Below are 21,890 nucleotides of genomic sequence, written 5' to 3' on the forward strand. Positions count from 1 at the left end.
AGGGACGGGACAAAGCGTCAATATGCTACGTGGTCGGAGTGAGAACGTGTTGATATACCAGGTCAAACGAGCAGTCACTTTTTATTCCTCTGTTCTGTTTTATTTTTGCCTTGGTTATTTTGTTTTCTAGTCTGTTCTCCTGTTTTTGTTTATGAAATGAAATGAAGCACTGAGATTTGGGGCTACCATAAAACAAATGTATTATGATTACTATTATACTTGTATTATTTCATCATGTCAAGACAGGAGATACTACTGATTTATTATAGTTTGGATTAATGTTCCAATTTCCAGCAAACTTCCAATATTTACACTTTGTATTTCTATGTTTTAGAGGCTTGTAATTTTGATCAACTTTATTTATTGGGTTACCCACATTCTGACTATTTGGTGATGTAGTTCAGCCACCTGGTATTTCCCTCTCCAAATATGATGACCATCAGAGTGGGCATTCTTTTTTTTTATTATTGTTTTTTTATTTGCGTAAATCACTTGACATACAAAAATCAATTGTTATATGGTATAGTCCATCCATCATCACATAGATTTACATATTTTTTACATATATTATATAAAAACAAAATAAAGACATAACAGTAAACAGAAAAAGAAAAAGAAAAAAGGAAAATAAATTACAACAAACAAAAAATGTTAATGAAGAGTGGGCATTCTTAACTTATGGGCCACAGTACCCATCTGACCTGAACCACTACTGTCCCAACTCCAACCTCCCCTTCATCTCCAAAACTCTTGAGAGGGTGGTTGCCGCCCAACTCCAGTCCCACCTCGACTCAAACAACCTCCACAAACCATTTCAATATGGTTTCTGCCCTAATCACAGCACTGAAACAGCCCTGGTAAAAATAACTAACTACCTCCTCCGTGCAGCTGACTCTGGACTCCTCACCATCCTCATCCTCCTTGACCTCTCCACTGCTTTCGATACCATCTCCCACCCACTACTTCTGGAGCACCTGGCGAACATTGGAATCACTGGTGTTGCAATTCCCTGGTTTGCATCCTACCTCACCGACAGACAACAGTTTGTCCAACTAGGGAACCACACGTCCGGGTGTTCTGCCGTTTGACCCAGGGGTCAGTATTGGGTCGACTCCTATTCATCACCTACCTCCTCCCCCTGGGTAAAATCCTCTGACACCATGGTGTCCGGTTTCACTGCTACTCCGATGATACCCAGGTCTATATCCCACCAAACCCACCACCGCTCTTCCTCCCACCTCCCTCACTGCTTGCCTCCAGGACATCAGGAGCTGGATGAGCAGGAAGTTCATGAAGTTAAACGCCAGTAAAACCGAGGCCTTGCTCATCGGCTCCAAAAACACCCTCTCAAAAAGCTCAAAACACCACCACCCCAAACATCATCATTGACAGCTTCCCTGTTCCCTTCTCCACCCAAGTCAACAGCCTCAGCGTCATTCTGGACAGCACCCTTTCCTTTGCACCCCACATAAAAAACATCACCCGGTCTGCTTTCTTCCACATCCGCAACATCTCCAGACTCCGCCCATCCCTGTCCCAATACAGCACCAAAGTCCTCATCCACACATTTCTTACATCCCAGATTGGTTACTGCAACTCTCTTCTCTCTGGCCTACCCACCAAATTGCTCAACAGACTCCAAATGCCTGGATCATCACCCGCACTAAATCATCTGACCACCCTGTTCTCATTCAACTCCACTGGCTTCCCATTCACTACCGGATTGACTTTAAAAACCTTCTGCTCACTTACAAAGCCCTACACAACCTAGCACCCACCCATCTCTCTGACCTCCAGGAATACACCCCTTCCCGCTCCCTACGCTCTTCCTCAGCTGGCCTCCTGACCGTCCCCACCTCTCGCCTCAGTACCATGGGTGCTAGGGCCTTCAGCTGCTCTGCACCCAGACTCTGGAACTCCTTGCCCCCACGCATCCAACAGTCTGACTTCATCACCACATTCAAATCCCACCTCAAAACCCACCTGTACAAATTGGCCTACTCACTTTAATCATATACAGCACTTAATCTGTTATTCGCCTGCCGTGTTTATCTCCTGTCTTTTCTTATATGTACGCTCATCGTATTTTAATGATGCTGGTGTTTGCCATGCCTGTTGTTTTTATGTATGATCTTTTAGAATGGTATGTCTCTTATGCACTGTACAATGACCTTGGGTGTTTTGAAAGGTGTCACCAAATAAAATTATTATTATTAGAAGTATACCACTTATCCCCCCATTCGGAATTTTGACTGTTTCAGAGAAAAGGCAGGGCTATGTCTAAAGAAATCTCATTTGCAATAGAACGGTACCAGGTATCTCCATACAACTACTGGTTAGTGTTCAATAGCACCCTAGACAATTCAGTAATGGTATATTTTTCAGGGATTTCTGTTTTTCTGATAAATGAGAGAAAAGTGATGGAGTCCTGTTCCTATCACCACAAAGTACAATTTCCGCCTAAACTAAAGCTATATTTACAGGACTATAATTCATGATCTTTTTAGGTAAATAATTTTTTGACTATTTGGTGATGTAGGGCAGCCACCTGGTTCACACCTCAGCAAATCTGATGAGGAAAAGAGTGAGCATTCTCAAGGTATGAGCTTTTTTGTCACCTTTACCCTATTCGGACTGGCCTAATTTGGCTCTTTTTCAGGGATTGGGGTAGTTCTAAAGAACAGCCAAAAAAACATTTTTTCCCCAAAAATAAAATTTGCCAAGAATCAATTTCATTAATGGGAGACCCTAAAGATAAGAAAAAACATTGTTGGCATTTGTTCTACCTCGGGTAGGGGTATCTCAAAATCTGAGGGCCCTTTCTGCTAGACTATTAGCCTACTGTCTGTTATGCTTACGGTACATTGTTTGACTGTTCAGTTTGGTCAACTCCAGGCATTACACGGTACCGTACATACAGGGGGAGAAGGCTATTTCCTGGCTTGTGCTAACGTGAGTATCCACTTCCCCGCAGCCAGCAGGCTCTGACTGCAGTTAGCTGCAGTGGGACTGCACATAGTAACGTTGGCTTGATGCTAATCGCGGCTAAGTAATATTAATTTACATTTATAGAAATTACCACCAGCCCCACTAATAACGTTACCGTCTTGTGTGGATAATGAATTTAACAGTCGTAAATATGCCTAACGTTACTGTTGTGCTTATGAAACATTGTTTGATTGTTCAGTTTGGTCAACTCCAGGCATTACACGGTACCGTACATACAGGGGGAGCAGGCTATTTCCTGGCTTGTGCTAACATGAGTATCCACTTCCCCGCAGCCAACGCAAGCGAAAACACGGCCAAACATGCCACATTAACGTCCCCTAATTCATCCAGAATCCTTCATGGGCATCTCGAGGCTGATCTGACCGATAAATTGTCCAGGTTGCCGTTTTCAAGTTACTTTTATGAGTTAACGTTACAAAGCAACAAACAGCTCTGCTGTTGCCAGGCAACTGCTTGTGCGCGTGCGAGTATGGTGCCCACGCGTCAGCTCGTTCACACGCTGCCTGCAGTTACTCTAACGGCCACCGGCGTCAGTAAGAGTGAGTATTGACGGAATGGGCCTTTAACTCATTGAGTGCCAAGGACGTCGATCGACGTCAAAGTAAATAGTGATGTAGAGTGCCAAGGACGTCGATCGACGTCAAATGCGTTTTTTGACGGTGGGACGTGGATCAAAGCCTCAGGCATCTCCTGTACAAATATTGTAGCTATTGAAGGTGTATAACCTATTTTACGGACTCATTAGGTGGCGACAGTGCTCTCCAGATTAGAGAAAGGTCCGGAAAACAGCAGGAAAAAGCCCCGTGATGAAAAAGAAACCGCTCATGCTGCAGCCAGAGCCATATAGATTGCTCTGTCTGGAGCTGACGTTGGCTGCGAACAGCAGTCAATCCGCGCCCACAACTGAGCCTCTCTGTCTCTGCTGTATAGTTTCTCCACACGATTAGCTGCCAGAAAAGCAGCACCCGACGCCGAAGGGCCAAAGCATTCTCAGCAGTCCGGTTTGGCTCTTCCGTGTCGCGCTGGGAGCCGGCGCACAAAAACGGAGGCTCCGAAAATAGACTGGGTGCGTGTTAGGCTGTGTGTTAGTGTGGGGAGGAGTTTGCAGCTGAGGAGGGGGAGAGGGGGGCGGGGCACGCAGGCACCACACAACTACACCACGTCACTACATGAGAAAATATTATCTTCAGAGTCAGTGAATGTGCTTGAAATGCTTAATTTCACAAAAGGCGGAATAACTCAGCTTCTACCGTAATTTGAAACGCCTGTATTTGCTCAAAACGACCTATCTTCTCCGGCTCATAACTAAAGAACGGAAAATGGTATCAATAAACTTTTTTTTGCTGATGATACAATAGAGTCAGCTCGTTCTTTGTGCGTGTTCGGTGTTTACATAGTAATATCACACAATATTCTGTGGGCCTCGAGAAATCACTGAAAACGCTCTGAAACTCTGGCACTGGGAGCGTCCGTTCTCCAAAAGTGGCTGGCACTCAATGAGTTAAAAAAATAAAAAAAATAAAAAATAAAATAATAATAATCGATTTTTGACATTTGTGAATCGATGAAGAATCGTGCACGTCCGCATTGCGATGCATCTTATAATCGATTATTTTTGACACCCCTAATGTATGAACCCTTTCCCTAAACTGAGGAGGATCAGTATTTTTACAGGACAAGGATTTATTTAATCCCTGGAGTAATGTGCAGCTAACTCAGCCAAATGTATGTTTGCATCAGTGTGGGGGTAAGGAAATAAATAATACAAACAATTTACAGACTGTAACAATGGTCTGTAACGTTAGTTTTGATCTCATCTTACATGGCCGTGAACGCTCACAGAAGAATGTAAACAGCCAAATAGCACTGTTAAATGGTGCACGCAGTAAATTAACGTGAGCAGCAACATACTAACAATGGCAGGGCTCGACATTAACTTTTAAAAGTGGTTGCCGGAGGGGCAACCTGGCAAGAGCTTTTGGTTGCCCGAATAAAAATATGGTTGCCCAATTTTAGTCGCTTTATATTTTGAGTAATTAAGATACTATGCAGTCATAAGCCGGCTTAATAATGACGATGTGACAGAAAAGTAAGTATAATAATCTATAGTATAGTATAATAGGCCTATTCAGTGTGCGCACCGGGTGTAGTAGTAGTAATAATGATAATAATAATAATAATAAATTTGTGTCATTTCGTTTTCTAAACAAATCTTATTTTTTGTTTTTATAATGCATTTGCACTAAAATGATTTAACTAATATTTGTGAACTTTCATTTTCATATATTTTTCAACAGTTATTGTTCATATTGTGCTTAATTTATTAATTAAAAGCGTTATTGATAATTAACACATTCACTGCCAGCCTTTTTTTTTTTACTGTAGGTAGCTTTTGCCAGAGGGTTTTTTTGAGGATTCTGGCTCATTTTACAAGAGCCAAGGATAATTTTCTGCTTGGAGTTTGTCAACACAAAGTTCACAAAAGTACTAATAGAATGTGTGCTTTCTCTGTCTAAAAGAGTTAGTTTGTAGAGTTAGTAGTTATGTAGATATTAGCCGTTGAGTACAGCATGGTTTCAGCGTCTGAGACAAAAAGCTGAGATAATCGCAGTTTTGTGAAATTCAATATCAAACAGTCACTTTAACCATTTATTTTTGGCATCAGTGAGACATCAGACATAAACAATATAGTTCTGAACAGTAATTTCCTCCATAGCAGCACCCGCACCCCCTCTCCTTACAACTCCTCCCTCCGTGGGCGTGTCTGGTGGATTTCAGCAGCGTTTGTCAGTCACAAGCCAGTCTCTCCTGCCTGTCTGAGCAGTGAGCAGCAGCCTCTCTCTCTGGCGGCCCCTCGTCGGCGAGCGTGGATGTGGCTTAATCCGTTCTTGGATTTTCGGTTGAGAGCTTTGACGAAGCCTTGTGTGACTCTAGGCTTATGCTGCGCGCTTCAAAGTGTGCTTTCCACCCAGTCCACCTGTGGAAGCCCCCACCGCCGTGCGCCCGTGTGAAAGGTTTTCGCCTACAGTATGAGAATGAGGCTCGTTCGCTTCTGGGTCCTCGGTTGAGCTCAGCTGGAATGCGTGCGTTTCTGGCCAAACAACACTCAATAGTCTGAGCACCGTCGCCACTCAGTGGGTCGGCGGAATGGATTGCACACGCCCGGCGGCTCTAACAGTATAATAGAAGATGCAAAAGGGCCAGATCAACGATCCACCGTCAAAAAAAAAAAAACGATTTTTTTGACGTATCCATACGTCGCTGGCAGTAAACGGTTGGATTCTGCTTGACGTATCAGTACGTCGTTGGCAGTTAACGTGTTAAGTAGCCTACCCTCCTCCAGGCCCGGCTCCAGACCCAAGTTACAGAGGGGGCCTGCCCCTAGCTTGGGGGGGCCAAGCTACCCAAGGGGCATCCGGGGGGATTCTCCCCCGGAAGAAGATTTTGTACATTTTAAAGTAAAATTCGTCAACCTGGTGCATTTGAGAGCAAAATGAAGAGGCTAAATCTGTGAAGAACTACACACATCTCTAATGTGTTGTGACTTTACAAATAATTAGGCCTAAACAATCAATATTAAGTGTATTTACACATTGTGCACAAATTGCATTCATTGTGACAAATTTACAATAGTTAATATCCAGCCAGAATCATTGCAAATGGATGTTCAAAGTAACAGTTAGCAATAGCATTGAGTTAATCAATGCCTAATGACAGCCAGATTCCATGTTAAACTTTAAAACAGAAAAACGGAAAAACGTTTTTAGCAAAAAAAAAAAAAAAAAAAATTGAATGGGGGGGCCAGTTTGTTAAATGGGGGGGCCCGGCCCGGTCAGGCCCGGCCCGGTCAGGCCCGCCCCTAACGCCGGGCCTGCCCTCCTCATGTTCATTCAGGGATACTATGATGACAGTGGTTTGGGGCCCCCACTCTGATGTTGCATAGGACCCCAAAAGGCCCAGAAGCGGCCCTGCAATCCCTCTCTCTCTCACCCCGTATGAGAGGCTGACAGGCCAGGGATGCAAATCATTTCTCAGCACATATACGCGGTGGTAAAACGTTTTTGAAGGATGTCCTGATCGAGGTGTATGTTGTAGGCTTGTTGTAGGCTACATGCTTTGCAGTATAGCGTTATGCTGGAATTATGCTTGAAGTTTGGGCTGTCGCACGGAAATGAGAGACACTGAATCTTGACGAGGAAACGTGTGGAGCGTTTATACACTGTGTGTGGGTTTCTGCTCGCGGAAGTGAGCTGGAGTCTTGAAAACTCCACTTTGTCCGCCCAGCCGCGTCCACGTAGTTACACAATTCGGGGTGTGCACAGCCAGGCGAAAACCGTCTGCACAGCAGCCTTGTGGAGGGGCGCGTCTGCTGATTTAACTCACTTTTCCGTGTGGACACTCGCCGATGCGGGAAGCATATGAGACCTAAGCGCTTGTTGTAGGCTACATGCTTTGCAGTATAGCATTCGTTTTCCGTCCCGTTCAAAGACGCACGGGTATTTCACCTCAATGACAATTTCCTCGTCCTTTGTTTCTGTGCGGGGCTGCGGGCGGACGAGGTTCTTCTTGCGTCTTGCAGCCGCTGTGATTGTGTGCGAGCAGCCCCACCTGTCCCAGTCAGTACTCGTTAAACATACCGCACGTGCAGCATGCATCACGTAGGTTCCGACTGGTAATTAGTAACATCGTTTCGATTGTAACAGCAATAAAATGTCACATATATGTCACTCACAACAAGTATTAAAACATTTATTTGGTGTATATTTTGCTGTTTGCTGCTGTACATATTTTGTTGCATGTTAAATCGTGGTTGCCCCTGGGGCAACCAAAGACCGAGAAATGGTTGCCCCATGTTTTTTTTGGTTGCCCGGGGCAACCGGGCAGCCGTTAATGTCGAGCCCTGAATGGTCTGTACTCTGCAGACGACATCCAGCTCCATTTCTCTTTTAAACCCGATAACTTAGAGAGTCTCAGCATCCTTCATGAGTGTCTGGCCGCCATTGAGCAATGGATGGCGAGCAATTTCCTACAACTAAATGCTGCCAAGACAGAAGTGCTGATCATCGCTAGCGACAGCATTGCCTCCAGAGTGGCGAGCCACATGGGGTCCCTTAAGGGAAATATCCGCCCCTCTCTGAGAAATGTAGGTGTTTTCTTTGAGCAATTTATGCATTTGGATAAACATGTAAATTCCCTAACCGGCTCCTGCTTCTACCACCTCAGAAATATTGTCAAATTACGGTCCATTGTATCACCTGCTGAACTGGAAATAGCTGTACATGCTTTCATTTCCTCAAGACTCGATTATTGTAACTCACTTTTCACCTGCCTTAACACATTGAGTGCCAGCGACGCCATATGGCGTCATTAGAAATTTACCGTAGAGTGCCAGCGACGCCAAATGGCGTCAATAACTCGAAATTGTTTTTTTGACGGGGGGGTGTCCATCTCAGCTTCTTACATCGCCTCTTACAATATCAGAGCTATTGAATGTGTGAACGTGGAGTAAAACACAGAAGAAGTCATTGGGGAAAAGGAAATCGCATCGCATCCGTCCGTATGCAGCGGCTTCATTGAAGCATAACGTTTAGCTGTGCCCCTGCAGCAGCCAATCTGCTGTCACAATTGAGCACCTCGGTGTCCGCTGCAACAGCCTCCGTGTCCGCTGCAACACCCATTCGCATGATCAGCCGTGGATTTGTTATTATTCTCAACTGGAAGCATGAGAGCTGGTACACGCGGCTGTAAAAAAGCTGGATCTAGCGGACTTTCAGTGCTGAGCAGACGCAGAGCAAACAGCAGAGCCAAGCAGAGCAGAGAGACACTCCTCCCACAACGGGGGGGGGGGGGGGGGGGGGGGGGAGGAGGAGGGGGGGAGGTGGGGCAAGCAGAGCAGCACACAACACAGACCCAGACAGCAGGACAGGGTTGGCAAACGCAAGCCAGAATATCCGATGCCCACCAGCAGCAAAAGATCAGCAAGAAGCTGCAACCAGCAGCGCACGCAGGGGCCAGCGCTGCTGGTTTCAGCTAAAAATATTATTCTTCCAAACAAAATTCCCTTGCCTTCACTGTTTTATTGAAGGAAATTATTTTTGAGGTGTGACTACATCAGAAAATTAGCTTCAGAGTCAGTGATGTGCTTGAAATGTTTAATTTCACAAAAGGCTCATTATCTCAGCTCGTAGAAAAAAAGGTCTGTTTTTCGTTCAATCAAGCTATCTTCTCCGGCTCATAACTAAAGAACGGAAAATGGGATCAATAAACTTTTTTTTGCAGGTGATAGAAGAGAGTCTCATCGTTATTTGTGCGTGTTCAGTGTTTACATAGTAATTATTAAAGAAATTATATGACTGTTTTAAAATGCATTGCGGCCTATGTGGCACAGCAAGCAACCTTTTGCCCAAGGGCCGTGGCACTCAAAGTGTTAACCAATCATCCATAAACCAGCTCCAACTTGTCCAAAATGCCGCTGCAAGATTGCTCACCAGGTCAAAAAAGTCCTGCCACATCACCCCTATCCTAGCCTCTCTCCACTGGCTCCCAGTGAATTTCAGAATTCAGTTTAAAATCCTGGTCTTAACTTATAGAGCCCTCCATGGACAAACCCCGGTTTACATCTCCGAGCTTCTCCATTCATACTCGGCCAGTCGGTCTCTGAGGTCGTCCGACCAGGAGTTACTGGTGGTGCCCTGGACCAGATTAAAAACTAAGGGTGATAGAGCCTTTGCGGTGGGGGCCCCAAGGCTCTGGAATACTCTCCCTCTGGACCTGAGAGTCTCTTCCTCTGAACTCGTGTTCAAAAAGCAATTAAAAACTTTCCTGTTCAGAAAAGCTTTCGGCCATACATAGATTTTACCGACTGTTTTGATTTATTTCATTCTTCTGCTTGCAATGTCTGTCTTTATTTTAGCTATTTTTCTGCTAGCCTAATTTTGCATTTTCTTAGACATGTTTTAATTATATGAGATGTTTTAATTGTATTACTTGTTTTAAACTGTATGTGGTCCTCTGTGAAGCACTCTGTGCACTCGTGCTACGAAGAGCGCTATATAAATAAAGGTTTACTTACTTACTTACTCTGTAACGTTAGTTTAATCAATTGTCTACATGTTAGCCGTGAAAGCAAATGAAAATATGTACCTATTGTATATTCTTGTGAACGACAGCCAGAGGTACAACAACCAGGTGTGTGTGTGTGTGTGTGTGTGTGTGTGTGTGTGTGTGTGTGTGTGTGTGTGTGTGTGTGTGTGTGTGTATGTGTGCGTGTGCATGTGTGCGTGAGCACCTTGCTCTGGTGTCTCTTGGCTGTGTGTGTAGTGATGTCATGGAGCAGCTCTCCCTCCTCATCCTCATCTTCATCGCTGTCCTCCTCCATCTCCAGGAAGTTAAAGGTCTCCAGAACCTCTAGACTACACACAAGCATGCATGCGCATACACACACGCACATACACACACACAGAGAGACACACAGACAGACACACACACACACACACACACACACACACACAATGACAACACAGCCGAGCTATCGATGGTTTTCAGGGAATTGTATTGCTAGGGAACAGTTTGAAACCTTGCCTATTTCCTGTCAGCTATTGTATTAGCTAGAGCCATATGAAATCCATGATGGCGGAAACACGGACGGAGTCGTGGAATTGACCAATAAAAATGGAAACAACTGCAGAATTTGCCACAATTGGGCTGAAATTCAACAATTCAACAGGCTAAACTGTAACAAGTTTACAAGTTTTTATCAGCAGCAACGTAAGATTCATGTGGAGAGTGGGAGCAGCCATCTTAACTACTGTCCTTCATTTCACAGACTATTTTATGATAGTGGACTGTAGAACACATGTAAATGACAGAACACAACAGAAGTCTGTCTGTCAAAAGTCTGACCGTCTAAAAGCTAAAAACTAAAACGACTGCAACGCAGACTTATGCCTCCGCCATTAGCTCATTCTACAGTCCAAATCGCCATTTGAGGCAAATTCGAAGAAATTCCGTCAAGGCGCTCCTGAGATGTTGCGTTACAGAGCTTGAAAATGGCATTCGAGAGGTCACAGTGACCTTGACCTTTGATAACCAAAATGGAATCAGTTCATCCTTGCGTCCAAGTCGATGTTTGAGCCAAATCAGAAGAAAGTCTATCAAGCCGTTCTTGAGATATTGCGTTAATGAACGTGGGAATGGCGTTCATGAGGTCATAGTGACCTTGAAGTTTGACCACCAAAATGTAATCAGTTCATCCTTGAGTCCAAGTCGATGTTTGAAGCAAATTTGATGAAATTCCGTCAAGGCATTCCTGAGATATCGCGTTAACAAGCTTGAAAATGGCGTTCGAGAGGTCACAGTGACCTTGACCTTTGACCTTTGACCATCAAAATCTAATCAGTTCATCCTTGAGTCGAAGTCGATGTTTGAGGCAAATTTGATTGAATTCCGCCAAGGCATTCCTGAGATATCGCGTTAACAAGCTTGAAAATGGTGTTCGAGAGGTCACATTGACCTTGACCTTTGACCACCAAAATCTAATCAGATCATCCTTGAGTCTAAGTGGATGTTTAAGGCAAATTTGATTAAATTCCGTCAAGCCGTTCCTCAGATATCGCGTTAACGAAACCTCGTACGGACGAACGGATGGACGGACAACCCGGGTCCATAATGCCTCCGCCTGGCTATCGCCGGCGGAGGCATAATAAAACTGATTTCATATGGCTCTCTATTACCAAACCACTGCAACAGGAAGTAAGCTAGGGGCAATTTAGAATGTTTATGTTCTCAAGTTAAAACTGTCTGTAGCAGCTAATGAGAGCTCCGCCTGTGCTCGTTGGCCACTACTGGAGATGATGGAGAAACAGCAAACCATCCTCCTGCTTCCATCAAATTAGCGGTGTGGCAACATTCTGCCTTCCCCGTGAGTTACGAGTGGTTCTCAAACTTTTTCACCCTAAACCGACACAAATAAGACCACAGACCCCCATCTGATAAGATTTTGTCCCAGGGTCTCAACCTTCAGCAATCCATTATGAAACTTCACTGTAACAAGAGGTATTAGTTTTAGACAGTATTCAATCAGCGTCATCCATGTTGTTGACATAGCCCAGCTCTTAACTAAGCCCTTTTCCCACATGCGTACCGGAAAATTACCTGCAAGTCAATATCGGACATTTCCCTGAATTTCCCTTCACACCTCAGCGTTCACATGTGAGAATCTAGTCGTCAAATAGCCGGTATGTTGGGGAGTGGGGTGGGGTGCGGCGGAGCGGGCGGGGGGCGGGGGGCGGAGGAGAGTGGCCTGGGGTCTGTGCTGCAGGCCACTGAGGCCAGTCAGAAAAAAACAACAAACAAACATGGAGCCGGCGTCCACTCTTTTGATAATATTGCTGACGCGCTTTTTCCTCAAACGTGGACAGCGACGCAGACAAATTAAGGCGAAAATGGAAAGGGATATACGTGCGAACAGAAACAGATTCATGTTCGCAGTCTTCTCCGCTCAACATCGTGCAGAATATGAAGATAGACTAAACCGGGGACAGATCATGAAAATGGAAAGGGATATACGTGCGAACAGAAACAGATTCATGTTCGCAGTCTTCTCCTCTCAACATCGTGCAGAATATGAAGATAGACTAAACCGGGGACAGATCATGACAGTAGCTGTTTCCATTACAGTTTTTCGCAAAATAATTGCGATATTTCTACAACTTCGACAATGTACAATTGCGACTTGTAGGCGTTTCCATTGAAGTTGAGTTTGGTCTGATGGCGCGCACACCTGAACGCAATTCCCGTTACCAGCAGCTGCCACAGTGATTACGCACGCGGATCTGCCCCATATCCCGTCCCCTGCATGCTCAAATCCAACCAATGGTCAATGCAAATCACAACATGAAGTTACAACGCATGTAAACGAGCCTGATTATCAATTCAAAAGAACATGTTGCAGGCTGCGGTGAATGCAGTGAGCGCGACAGGCAGAGGAAAAAAGGTAGCCTACAACTTGTCCCATTTTAGAGATGGAGGAGGGGGGGAAAGGCTGATATGGTGCAATAGTCAGAATATCGTGTATTATAATTATAACATTGCACCTGAAACGTGTGTAATGTATTGATCACTTCAGTCAACAGCACCGCACCGGTGTGTGCTTTTCATCCCGCCGATCATCTCGCCGCTGTGCCAAATGCGCGCACACAGGCATGGATCGATTTCTGTCATTAAACATGATCTATTTTCCGGCTCCGCTTTTGCACAACACGTCTTTCTGCTAGGTAGCGTTGCTTCAAAGTTTTCCACTTGCTGCGAAGGTTTTGCCACGGTTTATCGAACCCTTTCTCCCTCATTTCCTTTCATTTTCCAAAGGAGAAGATGGGTCACATGACGTGCAAATGCGGAAAATCTGTTTCCATTACACTTTTGCGATAAACTGCTATATCAACACGTCTGAAAAACCACCTCATGAGAGCGCAAAAACGTTTAGCGATATTTGGGAGCTTTTTCGAAATGTACGTGTTTCCATTACCCAATTTGTATTGTGATATTTAGATTTTGCGCATTTCTGAGGGTAATGGAAACACGACTAGTTATGTACCTCTGCGCTGCTGCGTGAGACTAGAGCCGTCTGGAAGCGAGAGAGACCAGGAGGGAATTTATTTTGGGAAGATGCTCTGAACAATTTGACGACGTGGAATGGAAGCGTCATTTTCGCATGTCCCGGTGTACGTTCGACTACGTGCTGAGTCTGGTCCGACCCGCACGCAAGATCACCCGGTGGCGAAAACCACTGGAAGCGCGTTTGCGACTGGCAATAGTCCTTTGGTGGTACGCAACACCAGGGGAATATCGAACAATCAGCTGTGTATTTGGTGTTGGACTGTCTACTGTGTGCAACCTGGTCCGCAAAGTCACAGCCCACTGATAGCGGAAAATGACTGGACCCCTTTCTCACCTGTCTGTCTATCGCGGCATACCGCTCTTCTGACTGGCTCAAAACTGGTGAAATGGCCGCGACGACGGGGTCGCACTTATACCGGCACGGCGCCTTTCCCACATGCAGGCATTTGACCACGTTCCGGTCATTTTGCGGTACAAAGCGCATGTGGGAAAAGGGCTCTAGTGACAGCCTGTGAAGCTAGCCACCATTAGTTACCTCTATCGTTCCTGTTGTGTTAGGATCAGTGTTGGGGGTAACTCATTACAAAAGTAACATATTACATATAATATATTACTTTTAGCAGTGACTCAGTAATATAACGTATTACTTATAGGATTTAAGTAATATTATACCAGTTACTTTGTCAAGTAACTCAAGTGACTTCACGGGACGAATACACGTACCGCGACACCCCTAATGCACCGTGATCAAGTCATCCATTGCACTGCGCATGTGCTATGTATGCTAAGCTGGTTGGCTGAAGTTGTCTATCAAGGGAGGTACACCCGCCCCTCTCCCTTCTCCTGAAAACACTTTTAAAGCCCAATCCGCCAGACTCTTCGTGACTGATAGTACATAGAGGTCACGTGGAGGCTGGGTTTAGCCAGGTTAGTGGTGGGATAGAATTATATTTAGCCATGGTTCTTCACGTTCAAGTGGAGTTGCTTTCCTTTCCTTTCTCCAGGCGCATCATTAATGCACTGCGCGCTCACAAGATCATCATTGTGATTCAGTCAGACCACCTATATCCAGACTCAGAAAACATTAATAGTTCATCACGTGTTAAACATGTGACAAAATTATTTGTTTTCACACGCTGGTTGGCCAATGCGAGACGGACAAGATTTGCCATAAAACAAACCAAACAAAAAATAATAATAATAATTAACACATTCACTGCCAACCGTTTTTTCAATACTGTAGGTAGCTTCTGCCAAGGGTTTTTTTGAGGATTCTGGCTCATCTTTCAAGAGCCGAGGATTATTTTCTGCTAGGACTTTGTGAACACAAAATATCTCAAAAGAACTAATAGAATGTGTGCTTTCTCTGTCTAAAAGAGTTAGTTTTTATCATGTTCTGTTATGTAGGCATTAGCAGTTGAATACAGCATGGTTTCAGCGTCTGAGAAGGAAAGCTGAGAAAAATGCATTTTTGTGAAATTCGATAGAACAGTCACTTTAACTATTTATTTTTGGCATCAGTGAGACATCAGACATCTAAACAATATAGTTCCTCCATAACAGCACCCCCACCCCCCTCTCCTTCAAACTCCTCCCTCCGTGGGTGTGTCTCTGGTGGCTTTGCAGCGTTTGTCACAGGCGAGTCTCTGCCTGTCTGTGCTGCCTGGCTGCTGGCGGCCGCTCGTCGGGCGAGTCTGGATGGGGCTCGTTCGTTTCTGGGTTTTCGGTTGTGAGCTCAGCTGGCATGAAGCTGCGTGCGATTCTGGGCTTTCTGCTGGTGTTTCAAAGTGTGTTGCACCCAGAATCTATTTTTGGAATGCCCCACCGCCAGCTCCCAGCGTGAAAGCGAAAGCGTTTTCACCAATCCATTTTCATGAGAATGGCTTCCTCACGCTGCTGTTTTTGCTTGGCTTTCTCTAGTCTGGAGAGCACTGTCGCCACTTAGTGGGTCGGTAAAATAGGTTATACACATTCAATAGCTCCCATATTTTTATAGGAGATGTAAAAGGGTTTGATCCACGTCCCACCGTCAATTTTTTTTTTTTTTTTTGACGAGATAACTCGTCCACGGCAGTCAACCGTTGGATTTTTTTGGACGAGATAACTCGTCGATGGCAGTGAACGTGTTAAAAATCAAGTTTTATTAATATTTAGTTCAATCGAACAATATTCAAATAACGAAATTCGTTTCAACAGTCCTAGCCCTCGTTCACACAGGACGCCGAACGTAAGCAGAACTGAAGCTTGAAGCAGCACAAGCTGAACGTATGCCTTGTTGTTCACACAAGACGCCTTCTCTTTTCCTCTCAGCTCCTTCTCTCGCACCTTGAACCCGCCCACAACTCCTATTTGACTTCATGCCTCACGGCTTCACGGCTTCAGCGTCACGCTTGGAAATTCAGCGTCAGGCCTGAGTGATCGCTTCAGCGTGAGCGTGGCTTCAGCACGTCTGTGAGCGTGGCTTCAGCACGTCGTGAGCGTGGCTTCAGCACGTCGTGAGCGTGGCTTCAGCACGGCATGAGCGTGGCTCCAGCGTGGCTTCAGCACGGCGTCAGCATGGCGCGTGCGCGGGTGGTGTGAACGGCTCCGCCTGTTAACAAGGACGCCGAAATAAAACTTGTGGGTACAGCGTAGGTACAGCGTTGCTTTGGCGTCCTGTGTGAACGGGGGTCTAGTGTGTGTGTGTATGGTGTGTGTGTACCTCTTGCAGTCCGGTCCCTTGCGGCGGTCTGTTCCATTGAGCTCAGTCTGGTTCTTGTTTTCCAGGGCGTCGTTGTGCTCAGAGAGGCCCAGCAGAGAACGCACTCTGTGGGCACGCACATCCAGGATAGTGTCTGTGTAGCCTACCTCCTGAAGGTACCTACACACACACACACACACACACACGGATGATATCTCCAGCAGTAGATAGAGAGAGGCAGGCTAAGAAGTTTTTAGCACAACAGTGTGTATATTCTCTGTAGATTTTGTCTGAGTTGTCGGCCACAGAAACATTTTCTCCTATCCCAGATGAACTAGCGTAGTCACCAGCAGTTTATTAAAGCAACTCCGAGCAGAAAATAAATAAAGTCTGCACACTGAAAAATAAGTCCGCTCCCAGGTCAGTTTATTAAATATACTGAATAAATCGCATAGCTAACACCGGGTGATTGCATTCTCCTTGGCAAGAAATAAGTCTGAAGGGGTGGCTATCATTTGTTGCCGCAACCTGCGTTTGGACTTGTTGGGTATGTGGTCAGATAAGGAGGGCAGAACAGCCATTGCAAAAATTCGTATCGAAAGAAGTGATATTGCACTGACATCAATCTATGCTCCAAATATCTTCGATTAGGAATTTTATGATCTTGCAACTAAACTCTTTTAGAACTCACAGGCTTTAAACTCATCATTGGCGCAGACTTTAATGCAGTAATAGATCACTCCATCGATAGGTCAGGGCAAAATGAGAGTTTAGATCAGAGACTGCCCTACGTGCATGGGCTGCTAACACAGGGGTTGTTGACTTACGGCGCATTATGAACCCAACAGCCAGGGATTTTACTCACCTATTAGCGAGAACACATACCTTTTAACGTTAGCATTTGAGCTAACGCTATTGTAACAAACTATATCCAGGATGCACATTGCACATGCACCAGGGCTTAAAATTCACTTTTCAAACTAGGGGGGAATTCCCCCCTTATGTTATCTCTCCCAAAATGACCTCCTGGACCCTCTGCAGTCCGGTTTCAAGGCCTCTCACTCCACTGAGACAGCTCTTCTTGCTGTCACAGAGGCCCTTCACACTGCTAAGGCCTCATCCCTCTCCTCTGTTCTTGTCCTCCTTGACCTGTCTGCTGCCTTCGATACAGTCAACCACCAAATCCTTCTTTCCACTCTGTCTGACCTCGGCATTTCAGGTTCTGCACTCTCCTGGTTTGCTTCCTACCTCTCGAACCGCTCATACCAGGTCTCATGGAGAGGGTCCCTCTCCAGATCCTGTCCTCTTACCACCGGTGTCCCCCAGGGCTCAGTCCTGGGCCCCTTACTTTTCCTTCTCTATATCAGATCTCTTGCCTATGTGATCTCTTCTCATGGCTTTTCTTATCACTGCTATGCTGATGACACCCAGCTTTTCCTTTCCTTCCCCCCCTCCGACACTCAAATCGAAGCTCGCATCTCTGCATGCCTCAAAGACATTGGCGACTGGATGTCTGCCCACCACCTCAAGCTCAACCTTGGTAAGACAGAGCTACTCTTCCTCCCAGGAAAAGACTGCCCTCTCGCAGATCTCTCCATCTCCATTGACAACACCACTGTACTTCCCTCCCAAACAGCTAAGAACCTTGGGGTGGTCCTTGACAACCAGCTGTCTTGCTCTGCCAACATAGCTACTACAGCACGTTCCTGTAGGTTCTCTCTCTACAACATCCGCAAAATCTGTCCCTTTCTCACAAGAGAAGCGACTCAACTCCTGGTCCAGTCTCTTGTCTCCTCCCGCCTGGACTACTGCAACGTGCTCCTGGCCGGCCTACCTGCCACCGACATCCGACCGCTTCAGCTCATTCAGAACGCTGCAGCCCGTCTGGTATTCAACCAACCCAAATTCTCTCACGTCACTCCCCTCTTCCAGGAGCTCCACTGGCTTCCCATCTCGGCCCGCATCAAATTCAAGACACTGGTACTGGCCTACAGGGCAGTACACCAGTCAGCTCCCCTGTACCTGCAATCCATGGTCAGGTTCCAAACCTCTCAGCGCTCCCTTCGCTCCTCCACCAGTGCAGGTCGCCTCGCCCCTCCTTCTCTACGGGGACTCAAAAGTCGCTCATCCCGATCTCGACTCTTCTCGTCCCTGGCACCTCAATGGTGGAACGAGCTTCCACCTTCGGTCAGGACTGCTGAATCACTGCCGATCTTTCGGAAAAGACTAAAGACTCACCTTTTCAGGCTCCATCTGGGCCCTTCTTGATCTAACTTCGTTCTCTCTCTTTCCTTATTAAAAAAAAAAAAAAAAACTAACCTTGTACCACTAACCTAAACTTGTACCACTGTTCCTTCAGAAGTTGTAGTTGTCATAGACTGTGCTCCATAGTTGATTGCTCTATTGCTGACAAAAAATGTGTTATTGTAAGTCGCTTTGGATAAAAGCGTCTGCCAAATGACATAATGTAATGTAATGTAATGTATGTTCTTCAGATAGGGGGGATTTATAGATTTTCGGGGGGATCTATAGACTTTAAGGGGGATTTTTTTCAGGCGATATAACCGACAAATACGTGATTCTCCTGTCCAATAAGCGAAAATACTGTAATTTCACATTTTTGTATCTAAAAAAGGAAGTAGTTTATGCACACCTGAGTCTAAATTACTATGGCTTTTGTCATGTTTTTTCTGCAGACTAAGCCATAGGCTTTTGGTTCTATGAAAGCCTTTATTTTTTGTAATGAGTGATACACTCTACTAAAACACTAATATATTATATCAGAAGTGTTCTTTGTTTTGTGTTCGCAAAAGTGATGTCAGTTAGATTTGGTTAGGTCAGAGCTATGGAATATTAAATCATCCATCTTTGCTCACTACATCTTCCTTTCTTACTGTCATTACTGGCAACTAAACCTGTTCGAATTTTGCATTGGGGAGAGTTCTATTGAAGTGACTATAAAACCATCCGTGTGTCGTTTCACTTTTTATTGAAAATGCTTCCACCAGATTTTCACGGCTGCTTTATGAGAAATGTAATTTGAGTGGCGACAACAACGTTGACATCACTGGCACTCGGCATAAGGAGGATTAACGTTTCAACGTCATTATCGATATCAGATACTTCATCGTCAATAATGTAACACTAAACATCACAGTGACGTTACTCGGTGTTGATGTTTCAACTAGAAGTGCCTTGTTGTTCGACGTGTCCTGTTTGTTTTTTCTGAGCGGGTCTCCCTTCTAAGGACGTAGTTTTCCCTTTTAGCCAGCGATCTATCATGTTTGCAAGCAGCTGTCTGTATCCACTGAGAAACCAGCAGAGGAGCGTTGATGTCGAGAGCGGACTGAGGGACGCGATATTTTTTCCCCCATGATGGCGAAGGCATGACCCGCCCCTCTCTGCCTCTGATTGGCCTAGTGTCAAACGTTCATCCAATCACATTCGCTTGGCTATCTTGCATCTCTTTCTACAGTCTGTGCTCAGAGACTCAGTGGGTCAGACAGACAGCCGTTTCGCTTGCTAAGCACCGTTCCACACAAACGTAGATCTGCGCAAACCATTGCGGGATTACTCCCCCTTTATAAATTGAAAATATGCGGGAATTCGGGAAAATGTGCGGGATTCCCGCAATCCCGCGCCGAATTTTAAGCCCTGTGCACCATTACTAATCTGATTAATATCACCTATTTGGCTGATGTACCCCATCAAATTGCTGTAGCGGGCTGTTTTAAAGCTAGAGCAAAGTTTCTGGTGTCATCTGAATGGAAGAATTACTCAATTTGAATATGAAAAATATAAATGTTGGTATAATAAACTTTGATTAGCAGTCCTTTTCATTAAATTAGTAGCTGTAATTGGGAGTGATGGTGTTACAGTAGGCTACTGGTGGAAGTGCACGGTCACAATCTGGCCCTTTGGTAGTAAGGAATTTTTTGTGTGGCTCCTCTCTATCATCAAAGTTGCCCATCCCTGTTGTATAGCATCCATTTTTATTGTGGTATTTGTGACAGCGCGAGGCTGCTGACGTACATTACACAGCGAGAAACTGTTCATTGGTCCCACATGCTGTTGTGATAACATGTTCTAAACACGTTTCACCATGCCATCATAAAGTTGTTTGTGTTTGTGAAACGCATGTGTGTCTGACTCCTGTCAGCTGAGCTACAAGTAGCCACCTGCATGTTCCACATCTAACATTATGTAATAAAAGTGGGTTTGTCAATGATATAACGTGTTAGAACTAAACTCAACATTTCACCGTGCGATCATAACGTTGTGTGTTTGTGAAACGCATGTCTGTCTGACCTGCTGTCAGCTGAGCTACAAGTAGCCACCTGCATGTTCCACAGTAGTTTATGTAATACAAGTGGATTTGTCAATGATAACGGGTCTGAACTAAACTCAACGTTTCACCGTGCGATCATAACGTTGTGTTGTGTTCGTGAAATGCGTGTATGCTCCAAAATATATCGTTATAACGAGAGGAGGGGGGTTGCGCTTGTTTCCTGCCGCCGGCACCTCTGAAGTGAGTTGTGTTGTTGTAAAAACAGCTTTCCTGTTGTTAATGTGAACATGCGTTGCAGGGGCGGAGCCAAACAGCATTACAGCGCCTCAGCGACTTCATAAATCATTAATTAACCCCCCCGTCCTCCGTCAACGATGATGCCATCGTCCATCACGATGTTTCACTGTGGAACCATCACAATGTTTCACTGTGGAACCATCACGATGTTTCACTGTGGAACCATCACGATGTTTCACTGTGGAACCATCACGATGTTTCACTGTGGAACCATCACGATGTTTCACTGTGGAACCATCACAATGGTCATTTGGTTGACATCGAACAACCCTAGTGTGTGTGTGCACGCGTGTGTGCTTGTGTGGTGTGTGTCTCACTGTCTGAGTAGTTGTCTTCCTTGTTTCCAGGTGAGCTGACTGTTAGCAGGAACAGCTGAGATCTCCGAGTCTTTGATGTCTTCTACACACACGTGCACACGCACGCACGCACATGCGCGCACACACACACACACACACACACACACACACACACACAAAATGACCAATTATGAGCAATAACGATGGAGGGGGGAAAGGAGCAGAGCAAACAGGAAGACAGTGCAGCAGGTGGGTTGAAGGCTTTCTACAGAGACACTTAAAGAGCATGGAGCAGGGTAATTCCTTTGCTAAATGTATACTTAACCTTGTCCCTATGTCCATTTGAAAAGTTAATGCATCATTAAAAAAAAAAAAAAAAAAGTTTGAAAAAAAATATGGAGAAAAACACCTTCCTTTTTCAGAAGGAAATAACAGACTTTTATTCTGACAAGAAAAAGCCTGCTACGTCACAGTGGGGAGTGGCTCCCGCGTGCGTGTCTCCCTATCCCCTCCCACTGTGCTTGTCTGCGCAGACACGCTCTATCTCTCTCTCTCTCGCTCTCTCGGTGTGTGTGTGTGTGTGTGTGTGTGTGTGTCTACGCTGTGTGACACGCTCTCTTTATCTCTCTCTTTCTCGTCTCTCTTCACTCGAGGGAGGGGGAGGCTGCGGCTCCTTCCTCCCCAAGCAGCACAGCACAGCACC

General features: G+C 45.3%; 1 protein-coding gene across 1 annotated transcript in view; it reads right to left on the reverse strand.

Annotated features, from left to right (window-relative positions):
* strn3 (striatin, calmodulin binding protein 3) overlaps nucleotides 1-21,890 on the reverse strand; it is a 148,140-nt gene that overhangs the window by 92,904 nt on the left and 33,346 nt on the right. The window contains exons 5-7 of the mRNA XM_083633395.1: nucleotides 21,209-21,290; nucleotides 16,328-16,486; nucleotides 10,298-10,421 (exon numbers count right to left, since the gene is read on the reverse strand). Coding sequence (XP_083489521.1) covers nucleotides 10,298-10,421; nucleotides 16,328-16,486; nucleotides 21,209-21,290 — 365 coding nt within the window. The remainder of the gene's footprint in view (nucleotides 1-10,297; nucleotides 10,422-16,327; nucleotides 16,487-21,208; nucleotides 21,291-21,890) is intronic.

The sequence above is a fragment of the Poromitra crassiceps genome (assembly GCF_964638095.1).
Source record: "Poromitra crassiceps genome assembly, chromosome: 3".
Classification (NCBI taxonomy): Eukaryota; Metazoa; Chordata; class Actinopteri; order Beryciformes; family Melamphaidae; genus Poromitra; species Poromitra crassiceps.